The sequence below is a fragment of the Carassius auratus genome, chromosome 3 (assembly GCF_003368295.1).
Source record: "Carassius auratus strain Wakin chromosome 3, ASM336829v1, whole genome shotgun sequence".
Classification (NCBI taxonomy): domain Eukaryota; kingdom Metazoa; phylum Chordata; class Actinopteri; order Cypriniformes; family Cyprinidae; genus Carassius; species Carassius auratus.
The window spans coordinates 12,683,076-12,705,769 of record NC_039245.1 but is presented as its reverse complement, the minus strand read 5'-3'; the positions used below and the strand labels follow the sequence as shown (position 1 = coordinate 12,705,769).

Below are 22,694 nucleotides of genomic sequence, written 5' to 3'. Positions count from 1 at the left end.
TAAATGAAAAGACACACAATGTTGGGGTGGCCAAGGCTAACTCAGGAGGTCCATGACAGAAAATCAGTGTATAACTCCACCGTGGTATAAAAAATGGGAATTATATAAATTAATACTTTTATTTAACGAAGATGTTTTAAATTGATAAAGACATTTATAATGTTACAAAATATTTATATTTCAGATAAATGCTGCCCTTCTGAACTTTCTTTTCATCAAAGAAACCTGAAACAATTCTACTCAGCTGTTTTCAACATGATAATAATAATTACTTTTTTTGATCAGCAAATCTGAATATTAGCATGAATTCTGAAGGATCATGTGATTGTAGTAAATATATTCAGTAAACGATGAACTGATGATACTGCACATGTGTGATTCAGTGTGAAGCATACTGACACACAGAGAGTCTGAACCGAACTGATTCTTTTGGTGACTATCTATACATGTGTGCTGCCCAGGTCGACCCTTGGTCGGTTAATTTGGTAATATTTGGGAATCTTTTGGTTTAATGCAACATATAATAGACCCCTTTTGCACGGACGTCACAGGTACGTCACGGCGCTAGCTGGAGGCAAAACAAACGGAAAACTGGAGGCGGCTAATACAAACCAACACAGGGTCGGCTACTCAAGGAGCTTAAAATGTCGTCTTGTTGTGTTATTGTGGTTGCCAGAATCGACGGAGAATAGTTACATTGTTGTGATTAATTGTGACCGGAATGTAAGAACATGGTAAGAAAGAATAAATACAGAAAGTTTATAATTAATTTGCAGTCTTCGGAATTTTTATTTCTAGAAAATATTTACATCTTAATAATAATTTTACTGTAATGTCACTCTTTATTTTAATCTAAGGATTTATACGCCCTCAGTTTCTCTTTACTTTACACGCTCGGTTTCTCTATCAGGTAAGTGCATATGTCAGGCCACTCAATCGGAGGTAATCCTGTCAGATCGTCCATCCAATGAGTGATTGTGTACGGGTCGACCAATCTGGTTCTGTCCGTTAAAGTTAACTTTTTCAAATAATTATCGCGGTCCCGGACAGTGAGTGACTTTAAATATTCAGATAAATCAGATATATTCAGATTTTCTCCAGCCACTGTTAAAAAAAACAAGCTAAGAAAACTCGCTAGCTACCGTTTGTTCAAGTGTTGAGGGGAATCTTTCTGCCTCCAGCCAAGCCCCGCCCACACAAATACGTCACCTTATTTACCAACTGTAAAAGGGTCTATTGGAGCAACTCATGTTCATGGTCACACTCTGGACCTTATTTTGTCAAATGGTGCTGCTGTAGAAGATGTAAATGTAATGGGGTGGAGGTAGCATTAGTCGTGGCTCCATATTAGGAATGCTTGGGACTTCAAATGTGTTGGACTACAGATCCCATGAGTCCAAGTACTATAAAGGGGGAAATTAAATCTTCTGGCCTTTCTCTTGGTTGGACCATGTGCTGAGTAGAACGTCTATGTGAGACGAACGAGCCCAGAACAGAAAACACAAGAAGCTTATAAAGAAGAGGCAATCAGATAAGCAGCTGGGACAAATTAAATCAAGGAATGAGGTAACGAGAGAACAGGTGAGTGGAGTTTAGGGGAATGGAGTCCAGAGGAAAGGGAGAAACACAGGTGGAGCAACTAAAACAATGATGAGGTAACAAGATGGGTGGGGTTAGAAAATAGACAGGAGAGAGCGCATGGCACCAAACAAACCCAACACAAGCCATGTGCTCACAGAAAGACAAAGTCATATGGTGACACCAGCTGAAGACTACGACACTTGTTGTATAAATTCATCTATTCCTTCTCAGTTTAGTGAAATCTATCATGCTAACGCTGTTGAAAGATCTATTTTGAATGCTGTTGAGTCTTCCATTGGGCCTGATGAACTGACTTCTCTTCTCTGTACAAATTGTTCTAATATTTTAGATGTTATTGCACCTTTTAAGTTAAAGTCACCCAGGCAGATATCGTATTATTGGCTCGACAACAACGCTCGCTCTCTTAGGCGGGCATTTCGTCAAGCCGAGAGGCAATGGAAACAGGATTCATTAACTGTGTCTTGTGAATTTTTTAAAGAATGTTTGTTTAACTTTCAGAAAGCTGCAAAATCAGCTAGGTCTAAGTATTTTTCAGATTTGATTAATACACACTTTCATAGACCTAGAATTCTGTTTTCTACGATTAATTCAATAAATAATCCAGGTTGTCAGTTTCATGTGGAACATTCTGAAATTTTTTTTACAGTTTTTTTCAGAAAAAGTGTTATCTATTCACTCCTCTTTTACCTTGCAGTCATCAGATCTGTCACTGTTTTCGCTGGCAGGTCCGGCTTCCTTTTCTTGTTTTCAAAATGTTTCTTTGAGGGAACTCTGTGATTTGGTCAATAAGATGAAGAAAACTGCCTCTTCACTTGATGTCATTCCTTCTGAGATTATTAAGGCCTCTTTTTCTGAAATTGGGACTTCCATTCCGTCATTAATTAACTTGTCTCTAAGTGCTGGCGTAGTCCCAAAATGTTTTAAGCATGCTGTAGTTCAACCTTTGCTTAAAAAAACAGGGTTTGGAGGAAAATTTCCTTGATAATTATCGGCCTGTTTCTAAGCTTTCATTTTTATCAAAACTTTTAGAAAAAGTTGTATATTCACAATTGATTTCCTTTTTAAATGCAGATAATTTAACAGAACCTCTCCAATCTGGTTTCTCTGCACATCATAGCACTGAGTCTGCTTTGCTTAAAGTATTCGATGACATTTTTCTTGCAGTGGATAGTGGTAAAAATTCAGTTCTGCTGCTTCTTGATCTTACAGCTGCTTTTTATACAGTTGATCATGATATTCTTTTCTGACGGTTAAAACATTGGTTGGGTATTGCTTTGCAGTGGTTTAATTCATATATTAGAGACAGGTCTTTTTCTGTTTAGTTAGGTAAGTTTTCTTCATCTGTTGCTCCTATTATCTGTGGAGTGCCTCAAGGATCCATTTTAGGGCCACTCCTTTTTAATTTATATATGCGACCTTTGGGAGACATTATTAGGAGACAAAATGTTTCATTTCATTTATATGCTGATGATACCCAGTTGTACATACCATTGAAAGCTGGTGATACCATTCAACCTTTATTGCCCTGCCTAGGAGACATCAAGAAATGGCTTTCCAATAGCTTTCTTGGACTTAATGAAAATAAAATGGAAGTAATCGTCTTTGGCCCCCCTAAGTTGAGAAGTGGTCTCATAAATGAGCTTGGCAAGCATTTCCCTCAGTCCCCTCCCAGGTCAGAAATCTTGGTGTCATTCTGGACTCTGAACTTTGCTTAACTAAACAAATTAATACAGTTGTCAAGAACAGTTTTTATCAGTTACGGATCATCTCGAGACTGAAATAATTTTTTACTTTTAATGACCTGGAGAATGGTACAGATGGTACACAATGCTGCTGCAAGGCTGTTGACCGGGGCAAAGAAAACAGATCACATTACACCAGTTTTAGCCTCTCTTCATTGGCTTCCTGTCTATTTTAGAATTCAATTAGAATTCAATTTTTTTTTTAAGCTCTTAATGGTCAAGCCCCATCTTATCTCTCAGATCATCTTATTCCTGTTTCATCCTCCAGATCTCTAAGATCTTATGATAGAGCTCTTTTAGTTGTCCCTCATTCATGCCTAAAAACGAAGGGTGATACTGCTTTTTCTATTGCGGCCCCCCGTCTCTGGAAACAACTTCCACTGGACATTCGCCTTGCACCTTCTATCACAACTTTTAAAATGAAGTTGAAAACATATCTTTATTCCCAGGCATTTTAAATTGGATTTTATCTATGTTCCATTGTTTTACTGTATAACCCGTTTTGTTTATTTTATGTTTATCTTTGACTCTGTTCAGCGCTTTGGTCAGCTTTGCTGTGATAAATTTGCTATATAAATAAACTTTACTTACTTACTTAGAAAAAGATTGATGAAAGAAGAGTAGCTAAGGAAAAACGACTGTGTGCCAGATCACCCAGACTCACAGAGAAAGCTCAGGAAGAGTGTAAGACCAAAGATAGAGAAGTAAAGAAGAGTGCCCGAAATGACAAGAAAACCTTTGTAGAGAAACTGGCATATGAAGCCGAAAATGCTGCATTACAGGGAAAACGGAATACGGTTTACAAGATTACCAAGCAGATTACTGGTCATAAAAACAGCTCCATACCATAAAAGGACAAAAAATGCAAGCTAATAACAACAGAAAAAGAACAGGCTGCCAGGTGGGTTCAATACATTGAAGAAGTACTAAACTGCCCGGAACCAGATGAGTCAATCCTAACCCAACCAATAATACTAAAGGAATAGACATTCACCCTCCTACCAAAAAAGAGGTAATGGATGCTATTAAGGCCATGAAATCTGTTAAAGCACCAGGGATCGATTCCTTGCAATTAGAGCTACTGAAGGCAGATATTTATATATCAGCCAACATGTTAACAGACCTTTTCCAAAAGATTTGGGACGAAGACACTATCCCTAAGGATTGGAGCAAAGGCCTCATATTCAAACTGCCCAAGAAAGAAGACCTCAGCAATTTTAACAGCTGCATGGGTATTACACTTCTTTCTATTCTCAGCAAGGTTTTCTGTAGGATCCTGTTGAAGAGGGTCGATTGAGCCATAGACCACAAATTGAGAGAAGAAGAAGCAGGTTTTTGAAGTGGGAGAGGATGCATAGACCAGATTTTTGCACTTCGCAACATCATAGAGCCCCCTTCCTCAAATCTTGCCCTGGAGGTCCAATGCGCTGCAGAGTTTAGCTCCAACCCTGATCAAAGTCACCTACCTGTGATTTTCTAATGATCCCAAAGACATTTATTTGCATTGATTATCATGCTCAGGTGTGTTTGATTAAGGTTAGAGCTAAACTCTGCAGGAAAGTGGATCTCGAGGTCCGATTTGAGGATCCCTGTCATAGAACAATGTTTGGAATGGAATAAACCACTTTACATGAATTTCATAGACTTCACAAAAGCATTTGACAGTGTCCACCGAGAGAGCTTATGGAAGATAATAAGAGCTTATGGAATACCACCTAAAATTGTAAAACTTATTGGGAAGTTCTGTGAACACTTGGAGTGCTCCATCATTCTCGATAATAAAATGACATTTGAAGTCAGATCGGGCTATGATTGGGCTATGTGTCAAAAAACATCTGACCATTCCCGTGGCATTCAATGGACTCCCTTTTCTCATTTGGAAGATCTTGACTTCACCGATCATCTGGCGGTAATCTCAGCCACATACACTCACATTAAGGAAAAAACAAATAGGCTGCCAAATAGAGCCAGCTGAGGATGTGAATGATTTCACATATCTTGGTAGTGTTATTAACAGAACGCAACCTTCAGAGCTGGAGATGAGGTGGGCCTGAGAACAGCTAGGGCCAACCTGTCCCACGGCATCAGAGAGGCTAAGAGACAGCACTCCGGGAGGATAGCCCATCAATTCAGTGACAGCAGAGACACTAGGAACCTGTGGCAGGGGATACAGACCATTATGGACTACAAGCCCCCACCATGGACCTGTGATGGCAACATCTCTCTGCTGAATGAGCAGAGAGAAAACAGCACCACTGCACAGAAGACCCTACCTCCTCCCAGCGACCAGGTGATGACGCTGACCCCAGACAGTGTGAGGAGATCCTTCAGCAGGATCAATGCCCGCAAAGCTCCGGGTCCTGACAACATCCCTGGGCGTGTATTGAGAGACTGTGCAGCAGAACTCACTGATGTCTTCACAGACATTTTTAACATCTCACTGAGTCAGGCTATTGTTCCCACATGCTTTAAAACTACCACCATCATCCCAGTCCCGAAGAAGCCATCTCCATCCTGCTTCAATGACTGCCGTCCTGTTGCATTTACTCCCATCCTCATGAAGTGCTTTGAACGGCTAGTCATGCACCACATCAAGTCTGCCCCCCACCCCTCTCTGGACCCCTTCCAGTTTGCATATCAGTCCAACCGGTCGACCGATGATGCCATCTCCACTGCCGTCCACTCAGCACTCACACATCTGGACAAAAAGGACTCATATGTCAGAATGCTTTTCATAGATTTCAGTTCAGCGTTCAACACAATCATCCCTCAACACTTCGCTGTGCAACTGGCTGTTGGACTTTCTGACTGGAAGACCTCAGGCAGTACGGGTTGGCAACAACACTGGTGGAATGACCTCCCCAACTCAATCTGAGCAGCTGAGTCCTTAGCCATCTTCAAGAATCAGCTTAAAACACATCTCTTCCATCTTTATTTGACCTTCTAACTTTAACACTCACTATTCTAATTCTATTCTTAAAAATTACCTCTCTAATCTTTTTGTATGCTATTTTCTTTTAATTTATTATGCAATTGTATATGTGTGTGTGTGCGTGTGCATGCATGTGTGCATATAAAGACCTCTAACACTAGCTTGCTTTATTCTTTTTTTTTATTCTATCTGTTTTCTCTATATTATATTATTTAAAATCCCATGCTAGGTGTACTGTGTTAACCTAACTGAGACTTGTTATAGCACTTATATATCATTGCTCTTTTGGTTGTTTTTGATTGCTTCCACTGTCTTCATCTGTAAGTCACTTTGGATAAAAGCGTCTGCTAAATGAATAAATGTAAATATATAGAACACAAGTTTAGTGACACATGCCACTTGATTGTATGTTTTCTTTGGCTGGTAGATAGAGCAGTTTATTAAGGGTGTCTTTGACGCTGAGGACTTTTCTTTTCTTTTATATAGGGGTTGGTTTGTGAATACTGATGGTTGAGTTAGATTAGAAGTTTGTATTGTTTTTAATAAGGTTGGTTATGTTTTGTTTCTTTCTTTGTTTTGGCACGGTCTCGTTCTTCTCCCTTTTCCTCTTTCTTTTGTAAGTCGTTATTTTTGCTTGATTTACAAAGTGTATATAAGTTGTAAATAATATTCTGGCTTAATGTGGTTTTGCTTTATCACTGTGTCGTTGACTTTAGCCAAAAAAAAGTCCATATCTAAACTGAACAACTACCTTACTATTAATAAGCAGCAAATTAGTTTGAGGCAAACGTTGCAGTTAATAGTTAGTTAGTTAGTTAGTTAGTTAGTTAATAGTGAGAATTGGTCCCCAAACTAAAGTGTGATCATTAAGTTAATTCAGTATTAAGTCAGTTTTCATCCACACAATATTTATACTTGTGTATTCATATACTTTTGAGTATATCTAAGGTCATGTCATTTCTAGTTATTGTTCACAAATTATATTTGTATTTGTTGTCTGAATGCTGTTTTCTCTTGTCTTTATTCTGAATCTTCTTCAGATCACGATCGACTACAGAATGAGAAGAACAGACTACAGAATGAGAAGAGTACACTACAACATGGTGAATTTATCTTTATTACATTATTAATTATTCATTCGTTTAAAGTCAGCCATAAAACACTGTTTTAACTGTGTATTAATTTTATTTTGTGTATATCTTGGATCTGGTAAATGGGCACCAGTTGTTTCTATAATGTATATTTAATCAGATACTGTTATGGCTGGTTGCAAAAACAATATATAACACAAGCTGTATTTTTTTAGTGAACACAAAAGAAACCGAGCGTACTGGCGAAAAACACAGCAAACTGAGCACCAACTTAAAAATGATTTATTATATTTATTAGAAGTTATTTTAAACGCTGTTAGTGAGTAGTCGAGTAGATTTCCACAAACACTCAATTTTACGACAGGTTTATTTATAATTCATCCAAGGAGAGTTAAACAGATGAGCTGATCTGGATTTCATTGGAGCAACTTCATCCAAGATTTAAAAAGTCAATACTCATTAAAAAATTTGTACTTGAACATCAACACTACTATTTGACGTAATAATTGAGGAATTTTCAAAAGCAGCACAAAACTTTTCTTCAGAAACTTAGGCGAGACTTAATTTCATGATGATGAATTTTAATTAATAAATGTTAAATATAATACAATTAAGATCTGAAATAAAAAGATCCTCACATAGATAGATAGATCAGAACCAATATTTAAGACTAAAAACAAGATTTAAAGTATGTTTCGTTATATGAGTAGGACCATTAACAAGTAAACACAATTCTAGAGAGATCAAGAATAGATTATAAAAAATCACTAAAATCATCTAAGAAGGAGCTGTTAGGACCAGGTGGACGATAAATTAAAATACAATAAAAGGGATCCGTATGATCAACTTGAATCATTTGCAATTTAAAGGAAGAGAAAGACCCAGTATTAACCACCCAGCAGAAGAAAAAATAAAGTTTCTAAACACCGCATTGAGTTCACCACGGCCTGAAATTCTCTGCAGACTAATAGTGAATTGGTGGGTTTTTGTTAAATGTGAGCCAAAATCATCACAATTATAAGAACCAAAGACTTAAACTACAGTCTGTGTGCGTTGAATTTATTTAATACACACGTTTCACAATTTGAGTTGAATTACTGAAATATATGAACTTTTCCACGACTTTCTAATTTATTGAGATGCACCTGTAAATATATATGCACAGAAATGAACTGGTAAGACTGCAACAGAGCAAATTTAGAAAATATATGAAATAACATTTATTGAATTACATTGAATAAAATATCAGTTAATTACAAAATGTTTGTATAAAGTGTTGTGAATGATCACTATCGATTCCTTATTTTGTTAGAATTTTTAATTTTTAAATACTGAGTAACAAAAATGTTTTCTATGTGTTCCCTTTCTAACAAGATTTTAATGTTTGACTGTAATCATAATGTCAAACCTGATACTTATCTAACCAAAAATATCTAAACCTTGACAAAAGATAGTCTTTAAGAATCTTTAGATATCTATCTAAATGCAATACCTACATAAATGTAGAAATTATGTCTAAAAACAGCGAGAATCCAAAAGCCTCTGTATATACAGTATCTGTACAGGGTCGTAATACAAGAAGTTATGCAACATTGCACAGGTTTTAATTTTTTAATGCCTCCAGATGACCCAATTCACACTTCCCAATTTTTTTTAAATGCCTTCACTCTATTTTATTGTAAAATATTGCATGTATATTGACCGGGGCAAAGAAAACAGATCACATTACACCAGTTTTAACCTCTCTTCATTGGCTTCCTGTCTATTTTAGAATTCAATTAGAATTCAAATTTTTTTTTTAAGCTCTTAATGGTCAAGCCCCATCTTATCTCTCAGATCATCTTATTCCTGTTTCATCCTCCAGATCTCTAAGATCTTATGATAGAGCTCTTTTAGTTGTCCCTCATTCATGCCTAAAAACGAAGGGTGATACTGCTTTTTCTATTGCGGCCCCCCGTCTCTGGAAACAACTTCCACTGGACATTCGCCTTGCACCTTCTATCACAACTTTTAAAATGAAATTGAAAACATATCTTTATTCCCAGGCATTTTAAATTGGATTTTATCTATGTTCCATTGTTTTACTGTATAACCCGTTTTGTTTATTTTATGTTTATCTTTGACTTTGTTCAGCGCTTTGGTCAGCTTTGCTGTGATAAATGTGCTATATAAATAAACTTTACTTACATACTTAGAAAAAGATTGATGAGAGAAGAGTAGCTAAGGAAAAACGATTGCGTGCCAGATCACCTAGACTCACAGAGAAAGCTCAGGAAGAGTGTAAGACCAAAGATAGAGAAGTAAAGAAGAGTGCCCGAAATGACAAGAAAGCCTTTGTAGAGAAACTGGCATATGAAGCCGAAAATGCTGCATTACAGGGAAAACGGAATACGGTTTACAAGATTACCAAGCAGCTTACTGGTCATAAAAACAGCTCCATACCATAAAAGGACAAAAAATGCAAGCTAATAACAACAGAAAAAGAACAGGCTGCCAGGTGGGTTCAATACATTGAAGAAGTACTAAACTGCCCGGAACCAGATGAGTCAATCCTAACCCAACCAATAATACTAAAGGAATAGACATTCACCCTCCTACCAAAAAAGAGGTAATGGATGCTATTAAGGCCATGAAATCTGTTAAAGCACCAGGGATCGATTCCTTGCAATTAGAGCTACTGAAGGCAGATATTTATATATCAGCCAACATGTTAACAGACCTTTTCCAAAAGATTTGGGACGAAGACACTATCCCTAAGGATTGGAGCAAAGGCCTCATATTCAAACTGCCCAAGAAAGAAGACCTCAGCAATTTTAACAGCTGCATGGGTATTACACTTCTTTCTATTCTCAGCAAGGTTTTCTGTAGGATCCTGTTGAAGAGGGTCGATTGAGCCATAGACCACAAATTGAGAGAAGAAGAAGCAGGTTTTTGAAGTGGGAGAGGATGCATAGACCAGATTTTTGCACTTCGCAACATCATAGAGCCCCCTTCCTCAAATCTTGCCCTGGAGGTCCAATGCGCTGCAGAGTTTAGCTCCAACCCTGATCAAAGTCACCTACCTGTGATTTTCTAATGATCCCAAAGACATTTATTTGCATTGATTATCATGCTCAGGTGTGTTTGATTAAGGTTAGAGCTAAACTCTGCAGGAAAGTGGATCTCGAGGTCCGATTTGAGGATCCCTGTCATAGAACAATGTTTGGAATGGAATAAACCACTTTACATGAATTTCATAGACTTCACAAAAGCATTTGACAGTGTCCACCGAGAGAGCTTATGGAAGATAATAAGAGCTTATGGAATACCACCTAAAATTGTAAAACTTATTGGGAAGTTCTGTGAACACTTGGAGTGCTCCATCATTCTCGATAATAAAATGACATTTGAAGTCAGATCGGGCTATGATTGGGCTATGTGTCAAAAAACATCTGACCATTCCCGTGGCATTCAATGGACTCCCTTTTCTCATTTGGAAGATCTTGACTTCACCGATCATCTGGCGGTAATCTCAGCCACATACACTCACATTAAGGAAAAAACAAATAGGCTGAGCAGATATGCTAAACAATATGACTTACACATAAACAAACAGAAGACACAGACTGTGCGTATTAATGCTCTCGTTTCTGACCCAGTTAACATAGAGGGAGAGCCAGCCGAGGATGTGAATGATTTCACATATCTTGGTAGTGTTATTAACGAAACGCTACCTTCAGAGCTGGAGATGAGGTGGGCCTGAGAACAGCTAGGGCCAACCTGTCCCACGGCATCAGAGGGGCTAAGAGACAGCACTCCGGGAGGATAGCCCATCAATTCAGTGACAGCAGAGACACTAGGAGCCTGTGGCAGGGGATACAGACCATTATGGACTACAAGCCCCCACCACGGACCTGTCACCGCAACATCTCTCTGCTGAATGAGCAGAGAGAAAACAGCACCACTGCACAGAAGACCCTACCTCCTCCCAGCGACCAGGTGATGATGCTGACCCCAGACAGCGTGAGGAGATCCTTCAGCAGGATCAATGCCCGCAAAGCTCCGGGTCCTGACAACATCCCTGGGCGTGTATTGAGAGACTGTGCAGCAGAACTCACTGATGTCTTCACAGACATTTTTAACATCTCACTGAGTCAGGCTGTTGTTCCCACATGCTTTAAAAATACCACCATCATCCCAGTCCCGAAGAAGCCATCTCCATCCTGCTTCAATGACTACCGTCCTGTTGCATTTACTCCCATCCTCATGAAGTGCTTTGAACGGCTAGTCATGCACCACATCAAGTCTGCCCCCCACCCCTCTCTGGACCCCTTCCAGTTTGCGTATCAGTCCAACCGGTCGACCGATGATGCCATCTCCACTGCCGTCCACTCAGCACTCACACATCTGGACAAAAAAGACTCATATGTCAGAATGCTTTTCATAGATTTCAGTTCAGCATTCAACACAATCATCCCTCAACACTTCGCTGTGCAACTGGCTGTTGGACTTTCTGACTGGAAGACCTCAGGCAGTACGGGTTGGCAACAACACTGGTGGAATGACCTCCCCAACTCAATCTGAGCAGCTGAGTCCTTAGCCATCTTCAAGAATCAGCTTAAAACACATCTCTTCCATCTTTATTTGACCTTCTAACTTTAACACTCACTATTCTAATTTTATTCTTAAAAAATTCTTACCTTTGTATTCTATTTTCTTTTAATTTATTATGCAGTTGTATATGTATGTGTGTGTGTGTGTGTGTATAAAGACCTCTAACACTAGCTTGCTCTATTCTTTTTAATATAATATTATTTAAAATCCCATGCTAGGTGTACTGTGTTAACCTAACTGAGACTTGTTATAGCACTTATATATCATTGCTCTTCTTGTTGTTTTTGATTGCTTCCACTGTCTTCATCTGTAAGTCACTTTGGATAAAAGCGTCTGCTAAATGAATAAATGTAAATATATAGAACACAAGTTTAGTGACACATGCCACTTGATTGTATGTTTTCTTTGGCTGGTAGATAGAGCAGTTTATTTAGGGTGTCTTTGACGCTGAGGACTTTTCTTTTCTTTTATATAGGGGTTTGTTTGTGAATACTGATGGTTGAGTTAGATTAGAAGTTTGTATTGTTTTTAATAAGGTTGGTTATGTTTTGTTTCTTTCTTTGTTTTGGCACGGTCTCGTTCTTCTCCCTTTTCCTCTTTCTTTTGTAAGCCATTATTTTTGCTTGATTTACAAAGTGTATATAAGTTGTAAATAATATTCTGGCTTAATGTGGTTTTGCTTTATCACTGTGTCGTTGACTTTAGCCAAAAAAAAGTCCATATCTAAACTGAACAACTACCTTACTATTAATAAGCAGCAAATTAGTTTGAGGCAAACGTTGCAGTTAATAGTTAGTTAGTTAGTTAGTTAGTTAATAGTGAGAATTGGTCCCCAAACTAAAGTGTGATCATTAAGTTAATTCAGTATTAAGTCAGTTTTCATCCACACAATATTTATACTTGTGTATTCATATACTTTTGAGTATATCTTAGGTCATGTCATTTCTAGTTATTGTTCACAAATTATATTTGTATTTGTTGTCTGAATGCTGTTTTCTCTTGTCTTTATTCTGAATCTTCTTCAGATCACGATCGACTACAGAATGAGAAGAACAGACTACAGGATGAGAAGAACAGACTACAGAATGAGAAGAGCAGACTACAACATGGTGAATTTATCTTTATTACATTATTAATTATTCATTTGTTTAAAGTCAGCCGTAAAACACTGTTTTAACTGTGTATTAATTTTATTTTGTGTATATCTTGGATCTGGTAAATGGGCACCAGTTGTTTCTATAATGTATATTTATTCAGATAATGTTATGGCTGGTTGCAAAAACAATATATAACACAAGCTGTATTTTTTTAGTGAACACAAAAGAAACCGAGCGTACTGGCGAAAAACACAGCAAACTGAGCAACCGACTTAAAAATTATTTATTATATTTATTAGAAGTTATTTTAAATACTGTTAGTGAGTAGTCGAGTAGATTTCCACAAACACTCAATTTTACGACAGGTTTATTCATCATTCATCCAAGGAGAGTTAAACAGATGAGCTGATCTGGATTTCATTGGAGCAACTTCATCCAAGATTTAAAAAGTCAATACTCCTAAAAAATTTTTACTTGAACATCAACACTACTATTTGACGTAATAATTGAGGAATTTTTAAAAGCAGCACAAAAGTTTTCTTCAGAAAGGTTAGGCGAGACTTAATTACCAGTCTACATGATGATGAATTTAAATTAATAAATATGTTAAATAGAATACAATTATGATCAGAAATAAAAAGATCCTCACATAGATAGATAGATCAGAACCAATAATTAAGACTAAAAACAAGATTTAAAGTATGTTTCGTTATATGAGTAGGACCATTAACAAGTAAACACAATTCTAGAGAGATCAAGAATAGATTATAAAAAATCACTAAAATCATCTAAGAAGGAGCTGTTAGGACCAGGTGGACGATAAATTAAAATACAATAAAAGGGATCCGTATGATCAACTTGAATCATTTGCAATTTAAAGGAAGAGAAAGACCCAGTATTAACTTACCAGCAGAAGAAAAAATAATGTTTCTAAACACCGCATTGAGTTCACCACGGCCTGAAATTCTCTGCAGACTAATAGTGAATTGGTGGGTTCTTGTTAAATGTGAGCCAAAATCATCACAATTAAAAGAACCAAAGACTTAGACTACTTCAGTCTGTGTGCACTGAATTTATTTAATACATGTTTCACAATTTGAGTTGAATTACTGAAATATATTCCACGACTTTCTAATTTATTGAGATGCACCTGTAAATATATATACACAGAAATGAACTGGTAAGACTGCAACAGAGCAAATTTAGAAAATATATGAAATAACATTTATTGAACATTGAATAAAATATCAGTTAATTACAAAATGTTTGTATAAAGTGTTGTGAATGGTCACTATCCATTCCTTATTTTGTTAGATTTTTTAATTTTTAAATACTGAGTAACAAAAATGTTTTCTATGTGTTCCCTTTCTAACAAGATTTTAATGTTTGACTGTAATCATAATGTCAAACCTGATACTTATCTAACCAAAAATATCTAAACCTTGACAAAATGTAGTCTTTAAGAATGTTTAGATATCTATCTAAATGCAAAACCTACATAAATGTAGAAATTATGTCTAAAAACAGCGAGAATCCAAAAGCCTCTGTATCTGTAAAGGGTCGTTATACAAGAGGTTATGCAACATTGCACAAGTTTTTATTTTTTAATGCCTCCAGATGGCCCAATTCTCACTTCCCAATTTTTTTTTAAATGCCTTCACTCTATTTTAATGTAAAATATTGCATGTATTAAAAAAATAGTAAATAAATAAAAAAATATAGGCTATATGAATTCTAATGGAGAAAATAGCTCATTAAAATTGTATAAATATTGTATAGTATCATAAAATTCCCTCAAAATCATTAATAATAATAAAAAAATATTATTGAACAAAAATATATTACATTTATTTTCCTGTAAAAAAAAATATATATATATTTCAAGGCTTCTGTCACTTTTGACCACAAATGAGGCAAGTGTGACTCCTTTAACAAACATTATATAATGCTTAACAGATCACTAGCTTATATATATTCAAATACCTAGAAATATAAAATAATGTGTGGTTAATGTTTACTCAACATTTTCTAATGATCAACAGATAATTAATGTAAATTACAATGTTCATAAATGTCATTAAACGTGATTCATATGATCATGCATGCTTTGAAAATCTGAGATGATTTCAACAGATATTATACAATCATTGAAAGCTTTTATTAATGTTCAACACTTTTGGTGCTGTTGAGGTGAGAGATGGTGAAGGTTAGGGTTTGGTGGGTGTTTAAGGGATGTGTAAGAGGTCAAGAGTGCAGAGGGGTCAGTTTGGTTACTATAAGAGAACATGGTTCAATCTGTCTATATTACATTGTTTTTTTCTTTAAAAAAAAGATTCGTTTTCTTCTGCTGATGTATGATTAAAGGAAGTCTCTTTTTAATGATATAGTATATTAATATAAGGCAATAAAAACATGTTTTTCACCCAAATTACAATGTGTGTTACGTCATTAAGAAGCATTTACATAAACTTAACTAACCACTCTTTACACAAACATTGTTACAGCAGCTAAAAGTCCAATGATCATAAAGATACTGAAATATTATTAAACGTTTATAAACATTTACAAATGATGAATAGTTTGCACTTTAGATTGGCTTCTGCAAAAACATGAACAAATAATTAATACATAATTTGTTAAGATGTGTGAATAGAAGTCTACACAACGAACTTAGACCAAATCTATGAACTTTACAGACTGTGATTATGAGTTAATGAATAATATTATAACATGAATAGTTCAGTGAATAATAAAGAGTTAAAAATGACTGATTAAGCTATTTAATAAACATTTGTAAATGTAAAGAAGAGCATTAGGTGATATGAACTGAAGTTTAATGACATTTATTAGTATTCACAAGTACAGTATCAGATAAGCTTGTAATCACTGTTTAATTTCTGTTAAAATTATTTGTAGATTTTTAAAAAGTGCATTATCATATGAAATTGAAAGTTTAATAATATTTGTAAACATTTTAATTTACATTAAATACTGATCTGTTAATCATTAGGTAACTTTTAATAAGTACATTGGTAAACATTAACAAGCATATTATCTCATATTTCTAGCTATACACACACAGCCCCTGATACACACTCCTGTGATGTTAACACACACTATACACACACAGCCCCTGATACACACTCCTGTGATGTTAACACACACACTATACACATACAGCCCCGATACACACTCCTGTGATGTTAACACACACACTATACACACACAGGCCCTGATACACACTCCTGTGATGTTAACACACACTATACACACACAGCCCCTGATACACACTCCTGTGATGTTAACACACACTATACACACACAGGCCCCTGATACACACTCCTGTGATGTTAACACACACTATACACACACAGCCCCTGATACACACTCCTGTGATGTTAACACACACACTATACACACACAGGCCCTGATACACACTCCTGTGATGTTAACACACACTATACACACACAGCCCCTGATACACACTCCTGTGATGTTAACACACACTATACACACTCCTGTGATGTTAACACACACTATACACACACAGGCCCTGATACACACTCCCGTGATGTTAACACACACTATACACACACAGCCCCTGATACACACTCCTGTGATGTTAACACACACTATACACACTCCTGTGATGTTAACACACACTATACACACACAGCCCCTGATACACACTCCTGTGATGTTAACACACACTATACACACTCCTGTGATGTTAACACACACTATACACACACAGGCCCTGATACACACTCCTGTGATGTTAACACACACTATACACACACAGCCCCTGATACACACTCCTGTGATGTTAACACACACACTATACACACACAGCCCCTGATACACACTCCTGTAATGTTAACACACAATATACACACTCCTGTTGTAAGGGAAACAGGTCAATTTAGCTCAAAGGGAATCATTTAAGATTTTAAAGGGAATTTGAACAGAATCACTGTTTCACGGCTGCTCACGGAGACGCGCCTGCGGTTCAGTGAACTAGCCGTTTAACATCAAATCTGCGCTGGATACTAATATCCAAACTATAGTGAAAACACTATCAATTAGCACAGTAACAAGATCGGCAGCTTAAGACATTAACTTGTAAGCACAAAACACAAGATACTTTTCTTTTCAATATGAATAAGGCTTTATTAGATAAATCTAAGACATATAAACTAATCTAACACATAAACGCACGCACACACACATTCACACAAGTTGCAGGAAGGTCGAAAGTTAGGGAAAGATGAGTTTAAGAGAATGGAAATATGGAATCCCAAGTTAACAGCAATACGTTAAGTTGCATAGACATGAACAACCATCAATCACGTAATTAGCCCTTGCATTGAGTTCCTCAATGTGACTAAAATTATATTAGATGCACCAGCACAACAATATCTGGGGATACGTTGCCTTAGTTTCCTGTGAAAGGGACTCCCGTTGAAAGGGGTATCCCGGTGTCGCTGATTGGCTGGAAGTTCAGTAGTGAAGTGACGTCTTGGGAAGCCCGTGGTTGTTGGGCGTTGGCTGAAAGTGCAGAGTCGTGTGCGCTGGTTGAAGTTGAACGGGCATCTGAGGTCAGGCGTCAGAGACTCGACGTTACAAAACTTAACTCAGAACACGAAACTCTCAAACGGAAAAGAAAAGAAATAAAGTTTGACGAGACTAGGTTGTGTTCCTTCTCATTGTGGCATAGCAGCAGCAGGCAGGCACGCTGGAACCGCGCTCAAAGAACAATGATGACTAACCGCATGGCTAGATGCTACAAGCTAAAGCTAGGTAGCAAAGCTACAAGCTAAGAGCAGGCATGACTGATAGCACGAGCAAGGCTGGAACTAAAAGCAGACTAAAAGCCGACATGGCTAATAGCAGCAGCTAGGGACTAAAAGCAGACTAAAAACAAGGCATGACTGATAGCACAAGCAATGCTAGAACTAAAAGCCGACATGGCTAATAGCAGCAGCTAACTAGAACTAAAAGCAAAATTACATCGTGTCCCATGTATTTAAACTTTCTTGTTGGCCACACAAATGTTGCCTTGACCAATCAGATATGGTCTTGGGTCTGGGGTATCATAAATCATTTGTTTATCTTACCAAGCATGTGGTTCTTGCCTCACAGGATCTAATTTTGGACATGATTCCTATAACACAATTATGATATATTTTACAAATAAATGATTGTCAGGACAATATCAAGCAAGAAAATTCGATTATGTCAATACTAGACATGATTATGTATCCTATAGTTATCAAAAGACATACACAATAAGTGATTATACATGATAGTCAAATGTGTGGGTTACACATAAATGAATATGGAGTTAAGCAATGGAACGATTCATTTAAAAGTCTTTTTGAGTTCATTCTGGTCCATATATAATGTATAAAAAGCAGTTTCTTTGCCATTCTCTGGCAAAGGGACTTTTCTGTGAAGACAAAGGTTTAAAGCCCTTCCCCCTTAGGAATTTCAGTCTGGTTTCACTGGCTGGGGGGGGGAAGTCAATGCAAGTATTTAACTTGATCTCCTGGGTTTACATGTGATGTCCAGCGTTGCATTCCAATCACGAACAATAAATTTAACAATCTCTTCTTCGAATTAAAATTGTTAATAATTGTTCTATTGGTGTTAATGTTGAAAGCTGTTGTGTGAACAAGTTGGTTGGTTAGTTATCTTGCTTGGTTCTTGTGGCACTAGAACTGATTTATGACTTCCTGAGGAGTTCGGCTCTCGTTTCAATGCACACAGCTCTCATAGACTCTTTGATTTGTCTGATTCAACTCATTTCTGCTACACTGTGATGTTAACACACACACTATACACACACACAGCCCCTGATACAGACTCCTGTGATGTTAACACACACTATACACACACAGCCCCTGATACACACTCCTGTAATGTTAACACACAATATACACACACAGGCCCTGATACACACTCCTGTGATGTTAACACACACTATACACACACAGCCCCTGATACACACTCCTGTGATGTTAACACACAATATACACACACAGGCCCTGATACACACTCCTGTGATGTTAACACACACACTATACACACACAGCCCCTGATACACACTCCTGTAATGTTAACACACAATATACACACACAGGCCCTGATACACACTCCTGTGATGTTAACACACACTATACACACACAGCCCCTGATACACACTCCTGTGATGTTAACACACACTATACACACACAGCCCCTGATACACACTCCTGTAATGTTAACACACAATATACACACACAGGCCCTGATACACACTCCTGTGATGTTAACACACACTATACACACACACAGCCCCGATACACACTCCTGTGATGTTAACACACACTATACACACACAGACCCCTGATACACACTCCTGTGATGTTAACACACACTATACACACACACAGCCCCGATACACACTCCTGTGATGTTAACACACACACTATACACACACAGCCCCTGATACACACTCCTGTGATGTTAACACACACTATACACACACAGTCCCTGATACACACTCCTGTGATGTTAACACACACTATACACACACAGTCCCTGATACACACTCCTGTGATGTTAACACACACTATACACACACAGCCCCTGATACACACTCCTGTGATGTTAACACACACTATACACACACAGTCCCTGATACACACTCCTGTGATGTTAACACACACTATACACACACAGTCCCTGATACACACTCCTGTGATGTTAACACACACTATACACACACAGCCCCTGATACACACTCCTGTGATGTTAACACACAATATACACACACAGGCCCTGATACACACTCCTGTGATATTAACACACACTATACACACACACAGCCCCGATACACACTCCTGTGATGTTAACACACACTATACACACACAGACCCCTGATACACACTCCTGTGATGTTAACACACACTATACACACACACAGCCCCGATACACACTCCTGTGATGTTAACACACACACTATACACACACAGCCCCTGATACACACTCCTGTGATGTTAACACACACTATACACACACAGTCCCTGATACACACTCCTGTGATGTTAACACACACTATACACACACAGTCCCTGATACACACTCCTGTGATGTTAACACACACTATACACACACAGACCCCTGATACACACTCCTGTGATGTTAACACACACTATACACACACAGCCCCTGATACACACTCCTGTGATGTTAACACACACACTATACACACACAGCCCCGATACACACTCCTGTGATGTTAACACACACACTATACACACACAGGCCCTGATACACACTCCTGTGATGTTAACACACACTATACACACACAGCCCCTGATACACACTCCTGTGATGTTAACACACACTATACACACACAGGCCCCTGATACACACTCCTGTGATGTTAACACACACTATACACACACAGGCCCTGATACACACTCCTGTGATGTTAACACACACTATACACACACAGCCCCTGATACACACTCCTGTGATGTTAACACACACACTATACACACACAGCCCCGATACACACTCCTGTGATGTTAACACACACACTATACACACCCAGGCCCTGATACACACTCCTGTGATGTTAACACACACTATACACACACAGCCCCTGATACACACTCCTGTGATGTTAACACACACTATACACACACAGGCCCCTGATACACACTCCTGTGATGTTAACACACACTATACACACACAGGCCCTGATACACACTCCTGTGATGTTAACACACACTATACACACAGCCCCTGATACACACTCCTGTGATGTTAACACACACACTATACACACACAGCCCCTGATATACACTCCTGTGATGTTAACACACACTATACACACACAGCCCCTGATACACACTCCTGTGATGTTAACACACACTATACACACTCCTGTGATGTTAACACACACTATACACACACAGGCCCTGATACACACTCCTGTGATGTTAACACACACTATACACACACAGCCCCTGATACACACTCCTGTGATGTTAACACACACACTATACACACACAGCCCCTGATACACACTCCTGTAATGTTAACACACAATATACACACTCCTGTTGTAAGGGAAACAGGTCAATTTAGCTCAAAGGGAATCATTTAAGATTTTAAAGGGAATTTGAACAGAATCACTGTTTCACGGCTGCTCACGGAGACGCGCCTGCGGTTCAGTGAACTAGCCGTTTAACATCAAATCTGCGCTGGATACTAATATCCAAACTATAGTGAAAACACTATCAATTAGCACAGTAACAAGATCGGCAGCTTAAGACATTAACTTGTAAGCACAAAACACAAGATACTTTTCTTTTCAATATGAATAAGGCTTTATTAGATAAATCTAAGACATATAAACTAATCTAACACATAAACGCACGCACACACACATTCACACAAGTTGCAGGAAGGTCGAAAGTTAGGGAAAGATGAGTTTAAGAGAATGGAAATATGGAATCCCAAGTTAACAGCAATACGTTAAGTTGCATAGACATGAACAACCATCAATCACGTAATTAGCCCTTGCATTGAGTTCCTCAATGTGACTAAAATTATATTAGATGCACCAGCACAACAATATCTGGGGATACGTTGCCTTAGTTTCCTGTGAAAGGGACTCCCGTTGAAAGGGGTATCCCGGTGTCGCTGATTGGCTGGAAGTTCAGTAGTGAAGTGACGTCTTGGGAAGCCCGTGGTTGTTGGGCGTTGGCTGAAAGTGCAGAGTCGTGTGCGCTGGTTGAAGTTGAACGGGCATCTGAGGTCAGGCGTCGGAGACTCGACGTTACAAAACTTAACTCAGAACACGAAACTCTCAAACGGAAAAGAAAAGAAATAAAGTTTGACGAGACTAGGTTGTGTTCCTTCTCATTGTGGCATAGCAGCAGCAGGCAGGCACGCTGGAACCGCGCTCAAAGAACAATGATGACTAACCGCATGGCTAGATGCTACAAGCTAAAGCTAGGTAGCAAAGCTACAAGCTAAGAGCAGGCATGACTGATAGCACGAGCAAGGCTGGAACTAAAAGCAGACTAAAAGCCGACATGGCTAATAGCAGCAGCTAGGGACTAAAAGCAGACTAAAAACAAGGCATGACTGATAGCACAAGCAATGCTAGAACTAAAAGCCGACATGGCTAATAGCAGCAGCTAACTAGAACTAAAAGCAAAATTACATCGTGTCCCATGTATTTAAACTTCCTTGTTGGCCACCCCTCAAATGTTGCCTTGACCAATCAGATATGGTCTTGGGTCTGGGGTATCATAAATCATTTGTTTATCTTACCAAGCATGTGGTTCTTGCCTCACAGGATCTAATTTTGGACATGATTCCTATAACACAATTATGATATATTTTACAAATAAATGATTGTCAGGACAATATCAAGCAAGAAAATTCGATTATGTCAATACTAGACATGATTATGTATCCTATAGTTATCAAAAGACATACACAATAAGTGATTATACATGATAGTCAAATGTGTGGGTTACACATAAATGAATATGGAGTTAAGCAATGGAACGATTCATTTAAAAGTCTTTTTGAGTTCATTCTGGTCCATATATAATGTATAAAAAGCAGTTTC

At 37.9% G+C, this 22,694-nt stretch overlaps 1 protein-coding gene across 1 annotated transcript in view; it reads left to right on the top strand.

The window, feature by feature from the left end:
• The window catches only part of LOC113048463 (butyrophilin subfamily 2 member A1-like), a 69,174-nt gene that overhangs the window by 3,724 nt on the left and 42,756 nt on the right, over positions 1–22,694 (top strand). Inside the window, exons 7-8 of the mRNA XM_026210281.1 lie at positions 7,317–7,379; positions 12,986–13,069. Of these exons, the coding sequence (XP_026066066.1) occupies positions 7,317–7,379; positions 12,986–13,069 (147 nt within the window). The remainder of the gene's footprint in view (positions 1–7,316; positions 7,380–12,985; positions 13,070–22,694) is intronic.